Source organism: Erythrolamprus reginae, chromosome 6 (genome assembly GCF_031021105.1).
Source record: "Erythrolamprus reginae isolate rEryReg1 chromosome 6, rEryReg1.hap1, whole genome shotgun sequence".
Lineage (NCBI taxonomy): Eukaryota > Metazoa > Chordata > Lepidosauria > Squamata > Dipsadidae > Erythrolamprus > Erythrolamprus reginae.
In genome coordinates, this window is record NC_091955.1 from 80702793 (window position 1) to 80715446 (window position 12654).

Here is a 12654-nt window from a genome sequence, read left to right on the forward strand (position 1 = left end):
TAAATAAACCATTGCATTAAAAAGAACGATAACTTGTTGCCCAAGTAGTTTAGTGCAACCTTGGCAACTTGAAGAGTTGTGAACTTCAACTCCCAGAATTCCACAGCCAGTCCACAACTCTTCAAGTTGCCAAGGTTGGAGACCCCTGGGTAAGTGAGCTATGGCACAGATGAAGGTGTCTGCACAAGTCCCACAAGAAGCTTGAGGAAGTAGCACAAAGGGAGTTGGAGCACAGAAGGAAAAGAGGATGAGGACAAGAGGATAGAGAAAATAATAAAAGAAATAGTAAAGCAAGATATAGAAAATACCCCGGAATTTTACTTATTAGGAATTACCAACCAGACTTATAAGAAAGAAATTCTTTACTTAATTATACACATACTAACTGCGGCTAGAATAACATATGCGCAAAATTGGAAGGGGGAAGAAATCCCCAAGGAAGAAGAAGTTATAGCTAAAATATTAGATTGCGCTGAAATGGATATGATGACAAGACGATTAAATGATCAAGAAGATACTAAATTCTATGAAACATGGAACAATGTTTATAAATGGATAGACAAGAAAAAATAAGATATACAAATTTATTTTTAGTTAACCTTTTGTATTTGTTTTTACCTAGGTGATAACAATGTTAATATTTGTTTAATATTAGTTTAAATGTATTTTTTGATGATTATGGTATAGTAGTTTATATACAAGCAACATATTAAAAATTTTGGTTTATATACGTATAGTAGTTAAAATTAGTTTAAATGTATTGTTTGATGATCATGGTATATTAGTCTATGTATAAGCAATATATAAAGAATTTTGGTTCATACACGTATAGTAGTTAAAATTAGATTAAATGTATTGTTTGATGATTATGGCATATTAGTCTATGTACAAGCAACATATTAAGAACTTTAGTTTATATATGCATAGTACTTAAGATTTTGAAAATTTTAACCCAAATTTACTAGATTTTTTTTAATATTCAACATATATTCAACTATGTATTCTTTTTCTGTATTTGAATCTATACTTTCAAGAGAAGCGGGGGAAACGCACCCCCACTCTATGTTTAATGTTTGTATGTGTGTCTGTTTATTTTAAGAAAATTAATAAAAATATTTTTTTTTTAAAAAAAAGGAAAAGAGGATGAGGATAGAGAGAAATATGGTAGAGGGCAGTTGTATACCATTAGAGGGGCAGAGATAGTTATACATTTACAGCTATTCCTCTTTATCGAACTCAACACAAATAAATACACCCTCATCTAGATTTAGTTCTGGACAAGAGAGCAACCCTGACTTATATTACCAAGACTAGGCTGGATGGTCATGATCCCAAGACAAGGAAGGGAGAGGTGACAATTGCTTGCTAGGAAGCCCTGTGGGTTCTAAGAAGCACTCTCCCCCAGATGTAAGGCTTTATTTAGGACAGTGATGGCGAACCTTTTTTTCCTTGGTTGCCAAAACAGTGTGCGTGCATGTTATTGCACATGCACGAGTGCCCACACCCATAATTCAATGCCTGGGGAGGGCGAAAACAGCTTCCCCCTCCTCCCAGAGACCCTCTGGAGTCCAGAAAAGGCCTGTTTCCCAACTTCTGGTGGGCCCAGTAGATTTGTGCTTAGCCCTCCCCAGGCTCCAAAGGCTTCTCTGGAGCCTGGGGAGAGTGAAAATGCCCTCCCCCATCCCCCTGGAGGTTCTCCGGAAGCCAAAAAAAGCTCTCACTGAGCCTCTGTATGAGCCAAAAATCAGCTGGTCAGCACAGGCATGCACATTGAAGCTGAGTTTAGGGCAAGGGCTCACATGCCAGCAGATATGGCTCGGTGTACCACCTGCGGCACCCATGCCATAGGTTCGCCATCAATGATTTAGCAGATCAGATTTGGAAAAAATAAAATTGAGATTTTGCAGCTGTATCCCTGTCACCATTGCTTGACTCATTGCTATAGTTGTGAAAGTCCACCCAGGTTTCTCTGGGTGACTTTAGACTCTTCCTTGGACAAAGAAAAGCAGGTCAGGATTTCATGGCCACCAAGACGACCACAGGCTTAGCTCAGGTGCCAACAGAAGATAATATTTGTAGTTCAAGGTTGAAATGAGCAAACAGCCCAATCAAAGAACTAACTAAAGAACCACTAAGGCCACAACCACCAATAGTGAAGAGGACAAGCCACTGAAATATAAAATGAGAGCAAAACCCACAACCTACCCATATTGATGATGTTACTAGTTTGGGTAAAGAAATGTTTGCAAGAAAACAACCAAGTTCAGAGAACACCATAGCCAATCCACATCTGAAATTTATTAATTTGTTTGCATTTCTAGGCTGCCCTTCTCCAGTGGATTCAGTTACAAGTTAAGTTTGATGAATCAGAAAATGGGCGTTTCTGTCAGTTCCTTGATGGATATAAGCATGGGTTTAATTTTATGGTATTCATATGCTTGACTGCTATAGACATTTCTTTCTGCTGCTTGTTCTATCAGCAAGGGCTACTCTATATTTTATATACAAAGGCACATCACATTGTGTAAGCAAAATTATTATATTATATTATGTATTAAATATTATTATTATATTATATTAATTATATTAAGTATAGTAGAGTAGAGTAGAGTAGAGTATATTTCACCTTTGCTTCACTTAATAATATTGAAGAATATGGCATTTCTTCCCAACTGAATAACTTACACCTAAGTTTTTTATTTCATTCAATATAGAGAAGAAATTATTCAATGTCATTTACTGAGTTCAGAAAACTTTTCAATTAATGTATGATAAAGCATCTTGTACTGTATCAGTGAAGACAGCATTTAGTCCACCATATCACTGCAGGATTCAGAAAGAATAATATAATAAGACAGGATACAGAAAGAATAATATAACCATAAAGAAAACAAGAGCTAACAATAGTAGCTAAAATAGAAACAACTTTCAGTGTAACATTTCTATGTTTCAGGGTGTACTAGTCGCTTACTATTTCCTGGGTAGCAGTAACTAGAATTTAGAAAGTAATGTACAGAGGATTCATTTCAGGTAAAACAAACGGATAGCAAGGAAAATAACTTTACATACCTAGGAGCCTTTCTGAAACTCTCAAAACCCAGATCACTTTGGTTGAAATCCCTACTTACTCATAAAGTTCATTAGTTGACTGCCTTCAGTCTTAAAAGACTGAAAATTAAGGAAAGGAGAACAACATACATTGAATCTTCTGCTTCCTGGAATAAAACCAGAGTATATACAAATGGCATAAATTTAAAAAAAAATTTAAACTTACTACGTTAAATAAAAAAGTTCTGATCTTCGTGAAGATTGCACTTTGGAACTGTTCTATTGTATGCATCTCATTAGTTAGTGATTAACTAAACTGCTCTGACCTCTATTTCCAGTTGATTATGTCACCTAATGTGAATGTGCATGCGGATTTTTAGTGGCCTGGCATAGCTGGGAGTCTGTTGGTGTGAAGCAGCAATTGTTGCGGAGCAATACAGACACACCAATCCCAATGTCCAGCCTAGTATATAGATGCTGGGGACTATGGGGACACAGTGAGGGTCAAACAATTCCTTAGTGACTGGGGGGATAGGCTGATGGTCTGCCCAAAGTTGGAAAAATAAAAGGTGAGGGAGATAGGAGAAGACAGAAAAAGGTGCAAAACAGAGTAGCTGGAGAGAAAAACTGGAGATTGAAGTTATGTAAGTACAGTGGTACCTCTACCTACAAACGCTTCTACTTACGAACTTTTCTAGATAAGAACCGGGTGTTCCAAGATTTTTTTGCCTCTTCTCAAGAACCATTTTCCACTTACAAACCTGAGCCTCCGAAACTGGAACCGGAAAAGGCAGGGAGAAGCCTCCGTGGGGCCTCTCTAGGAATCTCCTGGGATGAAACAGAGCAGTAAAAGGCAGGGAGAACCCTCTGTGGGGCCTCTTTAGGAATCTCCTGGGAGAAAACAGGGCCGGAAAAGGCAGGGAGAAACCTCCGTGGGGCCTCTGTAGGAATCTCCTGGGAGGAAACAGGGCCTCCACCCTCCCCGTGGTTTCCCCAATCGCATGCATCATTTGCTTTTACATTGATTCCTATGGGAAAAAGTGCTTCTTCTTACAAACTTTTCTACTCAAGAACCTGGTCACGGAACGAATTAAGTTCATAAGTAGAGGTACCACTGTATGCAGATCAGTTGACCATTGTTGGTCAGTGAAGCTTGCCCATGGCTTTCCTGGAAAGAAAAAGTGAAGTTTGCCCATAGCTTTCCTGGAAGAAAAAAGATCAAAATCCAGACAGAGGACATATCCATGCCAAAAGGAAAACACCTTGACAAAGGTTCTTTCCACAGTGGAGAAGCAGCAGGTGTTTGCTGACCAGGTCCAGAAGAAAGTGTGCTGAGCACAGTAAACCCAGCCTGTTTTTTTGTTTTAATTCTTGATAAGCCTAGAAAGGAGGAAGAAGTAGGAGAAGTAGAAAGGGATTTTTTTCCTGGAAGGGGGACTGAAGGAAACTTGACTCTAGGTGAAGACTGGGATTATGTTGTATTGTATGCATCTTTTGTAAATAATTCCTGTAATAACTTTATTGTAAAAAGCAGGGTTTTTCCCCTCTGCAGGTTGCCAGCCTTGCAAAGGAAAATGCACCTCCCCAGTTCAAAAAAGAACCTGATCACATGTGTCACCTGACAAAACTTCCTTCTACTTGTGCCTTCTTGGAAAAGCAAAAACATGGAAAAATTGGTTGGAAGGTATTTCTAGTTCCTACTGTATTTCTCCGAAAATAAAACCATCTTATATAGTTTTTGAACCCCCAAATAAGCTCTTGGCCTTATTTTCAGGGAGGTCTTATTGTTTTGGGGTGCATGGAGATAGATGGGTTTCCTCTTGCAGTCTTACCTGACTTCCAGCTCTGTGTCCCTAACCTAAACCAGAGGAAATGGTATTTTGGGGGGAGGGCTTATTTTCAGGGAAGGGCTTATTTTCAGGGATTCAGGGATACATCCATCTCTATCTATTTATATTCACTCTTGGATCCTGAACTAGTTAAGAAAATAGTTAAAGGCAGGTAGATTACCTGCATAAGAAATTGCAGTATATAAGAAATTGTATATAAAATATAATAAATCCCCCAATGCCATGGCAATCATGCTGGAAATTTTGCTCCAAGATAGGTATTTCCAAGATTATTTAAAGATATAATTTCCTGTCTATGGTAACAGCGCTTTATATTGTGGGAGTATATTAGAATTCTTCCCAACATTTTCTATTGTATCAACAAGTCTTCCATGTACCTTTTCGTTGCAATGCAAAGAGTCACAACCAACCACATGCTATAAAAATGTGCTGAATTTTTAAAAAAAACTTCAGATCAACTCAAACGTATGTTTAAGAAGGAGGCAGAATAATGGCTATCTATCCAGTAATGCTGCAGTTGTAAAAATCCTCTCCCTGCAGCCATAACTCAAATAGCTAACATATTTCCAAACGCCTTACATGATTTATGTTCAGCAAGTGAAGGAGCACAACGAGAGAAAGCAGTGAAAGGTCTTGTTCACCTTTCCCAAATGAAAAAAAGCACATACAATACCCAGAAATGTTCAAGCCCAAAAAACCAAGAACCAAACGTGAAGTAACGTGGGGAAAGAGAATGGAAAAAGAGCAAGGGAAAGAGAAGTGGAGAGGAAGGAAAGAGGGAGGGAAGGGAGGAAGGGGGAGAAAGAGAGGAAGAGAGAAAGGGAGGGAGGAAGAGAGATAGCAAGAGAGTGAGAAAGAGACAGAAAGAAAGCAAGAGAGAAAGAGAGAGAAAGAGAGAGAGAGAGAAAGAAAGCAAGAGAGAGAGAGAGAAAGAGAGAGAGAGAGACAAAGAAATAAGGTATGTGCAGTGTGCATAGGAATCTGTTCATAGTTTTTTTTATAGTCCGGCCCTCCAACAGTCCGAGGGACAATGAACTGGCCCCCTGTGTAAAAAGTTTGAGGACCCCTGGTCATGAGCCCCTACAGCAATGATGGCAGAACTATGGCATGCAGACTATATTGGTGGGCATGCGAGCTCAGGTCTGGTGCACATGTGCGTGCCAATCAATTGATTTTTGGGCCACTGGGAATCAGGAAACAGGTTGTTTCCCAGAGTGGGTTGGGAAGGCCTGTTTTTTTTGCTCTCCCCAAGTCTTTCTAAGAACCTGGGGAGGGGGGAAATGGCCTTCCTCTCCTCCCCGGAGATCCTCTGGAGCCTAGAAACTGCCCGTTTTCTGACTTCTGGTTGGACCTGAAGTCCCGGGTTTTTTGCCCTCTCCAGACTCCTTGAAAGTTGGCAAACGGGTGGTTTCCAGCCTTGGAAGGACTCCAGGGGTTGGCGAACGCCATTTTCACCCTCCTCAGGCTCCTAGAAAGGCATGCACAAGCATGGGGGTCAAGGAATTATGGGGGTGGGCACACACATGCACAACCCTCCTGCGCTCCCCCCCTTTTGGCATGTGAACCAAAAAAGGTTCGCCATCACTGCCCCACAGTGTCCTCAATAGCTGTAAGTCCAGCACCTTGAATTCCTTTTTTAACACCTGCTAATTTCCCTTGACTGTTAGTAGCTCAGATTCTTGTAGAGATCTTAAGCTTGCAATAAAACTTTATGCTCATTTGAACTGCCTGAATCTCTAGATTTTCCCAGCGCTTGACATATACCTTCCATGTTCCACTGTCTTTGTCTTCTTGGAAAGAGCCCCTCCCTCCCGGAATTCCAAATTTCTCTCACATCAATCTGAGCTCTTTGGAACACAATCTTAATTGATAGTTTTTTATTTTCAACCTTTTACATGTCACACATTTACATGCGACACTCAGATCTTAACTTATTGAACAACTCATGGTTGGCTGGCTTCATACAAAATGCTGATGCATAAGGTGCTGTTTATAAACCACAATTACTGAATTCATACAACATGCTAAACTCCAAGCAACTGCAATGATGGCTAAAACTACTGCCTGCAACACTTAGAATATTTTCTCATGGCCAATGTTCCTCTGGCTAATTAATTAGATTTAGTCAATTGAATTATTCTCCCAAAGGAAAATGTATTGTTGGAAGATGCAGTACAGCTAAACTGGGAACGTTGTGGCTAAGCAATGTGGTTGTAAAAGGAAAAAATAAATAAAATCACATAACTATACCAACTTATGATAGTACTTACCGTTGCAGTCATTAAGCGATTCAGTTGGGGGAGCTTCACGAGTTGACAGTTGGTCATTAAGGACAATGCCACATGACTACAACTTGCAACTTTTTGTCTACTTTGCTGACTTTGATTTGTGGCAGCTAGCAATGAAGGTTGCAAATGCCAATCGTACGATGGTGGAATGTCACAACTGTCATAATTGGAATTGTGAGCCAGTTGGCAAGCATCCAAATCACAATCACTTGTCCCCAAGGATGTTGCAACAACTACAATTTTGAGAACCAGCTGTTCAACGCTTTGGTTGCTGAATCAGCAGTCACATAACAAGAACTATTGGCAACTCTTTGAGTAAGCTATAATTTCCAATAATCTTTTGTAAATCATTGAGATAACAAGTCTTACAATTTTTTTAAAAAAATTCTTACTAATTAAAATACAACAATATTTTCTGATCTTACTATGGGTCTTAAAGTATACTAAATACCATAAATATCATGTCTACCATGACTATATCACCATTTGCTACTAAATATATATTTTATCTCTGGGGGTATATAGAAACTTTAATATTCATACTTAATAATAAGATGCTCACATCCACTAGCACATCCTAAAATTCTGACATATGCATTTCTTTTTTAAAAAAATCAATTTTCCTTTCAACCTGATAAAATTGATCAAATGCTTTTTTTTAATCTTAGAAGCATGTTTCTTGATTTATTAGAAACCAGTAGTTTGCCAAAATATCCCTTAATTCAACCATATTAATTGCAAATTCCACAATATTTGCCTGTTTGGTTAGAGAAGGTTTAGTTTAACATTTAGTTTAATGTAAATTCTCTCACTAAGCTTACAGTCCTGCACAAGCGAAATAAACTATTATGATTTATTCAACAAATCAAGATTTGTAGAAGCTGTACAAACTTCATCCAATATAACTCACTAATTATACAAGCAATAATTAAAGACTAAAACTGATGTTTAGCAACTTTAGGAAGAAGTACTAAAAGGGAAGTACTTTCTAGCACAACGGAATTTAGCAATTCTATAAAGCGCCTTTGGAAGAAAATTATTTTTCCAACATCTAAAAATAGATACTTTCGTTCTACATTTTTTGTTCTATACACAATTCTACAATCCCCACCCTACTGGCCTTCTGAAAAGCTATAAAGACGTGGCTTTTCCAGCAGGCCTGGGGTCGTTCATCAGCTGGCATGCTGACCAGGTAAAACATGCATGGTTTTTAACTCTTTTAATTGCTAACTGCAAGTTTAAATTGTTTGTACTGTTTTTTAATGGGGTTTTATATTGTATTCTGTATGTATTTGGTTGTAAGACGCCCAGAGTCCTTTGGGAATGGGGTGGCATATAAATACACACACACACACATATATATAGGGTCATTCTTTGTCAAGTGGACCAGGTGAAATTGAAGCCTTCTTTGAAAAGAAAACATCACAAAAACAACATAGAAAATAGAAAGATAGGAAAAAAAGTGCTCTGTTTTCTCACCTTCAACCATTGTCAAGTCCACACCTGGTCCACTTGACAAAGAATGACCCATATATGATATGTATCTTATTTCACAATTACTTCTCTCCCACATTAGCTAAGAATTTTTCCTAACATGGGTATAAATCAACTGTAGCACAGCTGGTTACTCTTAATTTCCATTGCCTCAATTTTTTACAGGTAGTCCTCCACTTAACCACAACTGAGTCCAAAAATTTCTGTTGCTAAGACAGTTGTTTAAGTGAGTCTTGTCCCATTTTAAAACCTTCCTTGACATAATTAACTGAATCACTGCAGTTGTTAAGTTAGTAACAATGCATGTTAATATGAACGTAGCTTTCCCACTGACTTTGCTTGTCACTTCCCCTGCACTGCAATCCCTTATAAACATCTACCAATTGCCAAAAATCTGAATTTTGGCAACCCGACTATGGGATCCTGCAACAGTCATAAGTGTCAAAAATGGTCAGAAATCACTTTTTTCATTCCACTGCAACTTCAAATGTTCACTAAATGAATGGTTATACATGGAGGGCTACCTGCGTGTGTCCTATTCTCTTTGATAAATGGGATAACCATTTAGGTAAATGTTGGGAACTTACACACCTTCCAACTTTCCGTTTTCTTGCATAGGTTCACTATCTGAAAGTTTAATGGGACACACCTGTTAAAGCTTGGCACATACATTAAATCCCTATTTCTTTAAGAACAAGTGAGACCAAAAAGATGGATGGGTAGGTTATGCATCCTTATTTCCAATTGGCCCAGTTCGGTGCTACCGTATTTAAATTAGGAGTAAGTTGGGTGAAAGTAATGGAGCAATATGCTTGCCTGTAATTTGTACCTGCTCATTTGTGAGTTGATGATCCAGTTTGGAACTACTGCTGGTGCTACGACACCTTTGTAAAGCAACAGAGAGTGGTTTTTGGTTTTGGTTACCATTAGTTTGATCATAAAAATGTAGGAGGCAGTTTTATAAAAACTTTAAACGACATTCCTTACTAAGAAAGGGTAAATTCCACAGAATCAGAATCAAAAAGTGTTTTTGAGATGACAAACGTAGGAAGAATCTCATACAATACATTGCACAGGAGCGCCATTTTAATGTATGCTTAAAATAAAATTTGGTGGTGTTATACAAAACAAAACACTAATCCTACCCATGTAAAAGCCAAACCATTTTTGAAAGGTGCCAAACCATTTTGTCAAAACTACACACTGTGATCCAGAGAGAGGCTGTCCATATCCTCCTAGGTCTTAGTAAGCAACGAGAAATGATGACAGCAGGTGCTAAAACAAATCTGGCAATAACAATACCCAGCATGAGGAAGTCTTAACTTTTTGTTGCTGTCCTTGTTGCTTAAACTACATCACTTGCAGAGACCTTTCAAATGGCCTCTCCTATGGATGCCAGCCAGCAGGCTGATTCAAATGGACAGATCAAAGGAAGGAAGAATGCCATCACTCTGCTAAACAAATATTTCCCTCAACTCTGTCAAACTATTTACTACATCTGCACTACTATTACTACAGTGATACCTTGTCTTACAAACTTAATTGGTTCCGGGACGAGGTTCTTAAGGTGAAAAGTTTGTAAGACGAAACAATGTTTCTCATAGGAATCAATGGAAAAGCGATTAATACGTGCAAGCCCAAAATTCACCCCTTTTGCCAGACGAAGGGCCCGTTTTTGCGCTGCTGGGATTCCCCTGAGGCTCCCCTTCCACCTCCGGACCTCTGTGTTTTTGCGATGCTGCAATTTCACTGAGGCTCCCCTCACTGGGAAACCCCACCTCTGGACTTCGCTTGCCAGCAAAGCACCCATTTTTTGCGCTGCTGGGATTCCCCTGCAGCATCGCAAAAATACGGAAGTCCCCACGGAGGTGGGGTTTCCCATAGAGGGGAGCCTAAGGGGAATCCCAGTAGCGCAAAAATGGGTGCTTTGCTGGCAACGGAAGTCCGGAGACGGGGCATCCCAGCAGCAGCAGTGGGTTTGTAAGGTGAAAATAGTTTGTAAGAAGAGGCAAAAAAATCTTAAACCTCGGGTTTGTATCTCGAAAAGTTTGTATGACGAGGCGTTTGTAAGATGAGGTATCACTGTACTCGTTTTTTCTCATCATTCCTATCACCCATTCCCTCCCACTTACGATTGTATGACTGTAATGTGTTGCTTGTATCCTTCAGATTCCTATTAATACTGTTTCCTCATTGCTTATTTGACCCCTATGACAATCATTAAGTGTTGTACCTCATGATTCTTGACAAAGTTATATTTTATGTACACTGAGAGCATCTGCACCAAAGACAAATTCCTTGGGTGTCCAATCACACTTGGCCAATAAAGAATTCTATTCTATTCTATTCTGTGAAGCAATTCATTTTTATTGCTTGAAATGTATCCAAAAAATCCACACGCACAATTTAAACAAGTTTGACCGTCACCTTTTGCTACGACTTGCAACAAAAAAACGCACCTGCTGCACCTAACGCGCAAACGATCCTCACCCGAAGCGCAAACAATCCCTGCGTGGGTTTTTTTTCCCGTGCGGTTCCTTTTAATGAAGCCTCTTATGTAAGCGCCCTTATTCCCTATCGCTAATACTTCGTCCCGGTCCTTTAAAAACTTTGGAAGTTGCTACAAGCAGGTTCTCGCTCCGACTGTTTGCAATAGTTTTAAAGGAGGAAGGGGTTGTGCGGGAGGCAAAGGAGGAAAGGGAGACTCGGTGGGCATTTCGGCGCTTTCTTCTCCTTTTTCTCCCCAGCGACTTTTAGAAACATAGAAGATTGACGGCAGAAAAAGACCTCATGGTCCATCTAGTCTGCCCCTTATACTATTTCCGGTATTTGATCTTAGGATGGATCTATGTTTTATCCCAGGCATGTTTCAATTCAGTTCCTGTGGCTTGACCAACCACGTCTTCTGGAAGTTTGTTCCAAGCATCTACCACTCTTTCAGTCAAATAATATTTTCTCACGTTGCTTCTGATCTTTCCCCCAACTAACCTCAGATTGTGTCCCCTTGTTCTTATGTTCACTTCCCTATGAAAAACCCTTCCCTCCTGAACTTTATTGAACCCTTCAACATATTTCAATGTTTCGATCGTGCCCCCCCTTTCCCTTCCGTCCTCCAGACTATACAGATGGAGTTCACGAAGTCTTTCCTGATAAGTTTTAGGCTTAAGACCTTCCACCATTTTTGTCCCCCGTTCAATTTGATCAATCTCTTTTTGTAGGTGAGGTCTCCAGAACTGAAGACGGTATTCCAAATGGGGTCTTCCTCTCTTTTTGTTATCGCAAAGAACCCGCCAAGTTGCGGGGCAAGAGCTCCCGGAGGCGCGAAGGAGGAGAGGGAAGAGCCGGCGGAGAGCCAACGAGGAAGCCGGGGAAGGTACCTGCTGCTGCCTCCGCTGGTGCCACTTCCCTCGGGGACGCCGCGGGGGACCGAAGGCGCGAAGCGGCGGGGCTCTGGAAGACGAAGGCCGAGCTGTGCAAGCTGGGGCTGGATTTCCTGCGGATGGCCATCCGCCTGAAACCGATGCTTTCGTTCCCGTTCATCTTGCCTTCTCTCTTTCCTCCCCCCCCCCCCGAAAAAAGCCCGCGCAGAAACCCTCCCCCTTTTCCTCAGCTCTCTACTCGGACTTCATCGACGGGAGCCCAGCAACGCGCGCTTGGCCCGGTTGACTGAGTTCTCCCCTCCCCGCCTCTCCCTTCGCAACGCTCGTAGACGCCCTTTTGCCCCGCCCGGCGTCGCGGTCGGCCGCGGAGTCTCCTTGCGCTCAGCGACACTGCCCTGGAGGGGGGGGGGGAGAAGGAGAGGCCGCCCTCCTGGCAGGGGGCGGACGCCTCAGAATTCCCGCCTGCGCCAAAAGGTAAGCGCGTTACCTGGCTGAGAGTTACCTGCGCGCATGCGCTGAACCTTCCGGAGGGTTGTTCCACAGGTGCTTTTTTTTTTCAGGAAGCAACTGGACTTTCTTGTTTGTTTTATATAC

General features: G+C 40.7%; 1 protein-coding gene across 4 annotated transcripts in view; it reads right to left on the reverse strand.

Annotated features, from left to right (window-relative positions):
- Positions 1-12572, reverse strand: part of FGD4 (FYVE, RhoGEF and PH domain containing 4) — a 160056-nt gene extending 147484 nt beyond the window's left edge. The window contains exon 1 of one of the 4 annotated variants that reach the window (XM_070756430.1): positions 12058-12572. In XM_070756430.1, the coding sequence (XP_070612531.1) occupies positions 12058-12220 (163 nt within the window). In that variant the 5' untranslated portion in view covers positions 12221-12572. Of the gene's footprint in view, positions 1-3069; positions 3303-12057 lie in introns of those variants that run through there. The other 3 variants (XM_070756433.1, XM_070756434.1, XM_070756432.1) reach the window with 3 other exon arrangements.
- Between the last annotated feature and the right edge of the window lie 82 nt (positions 12573-12654).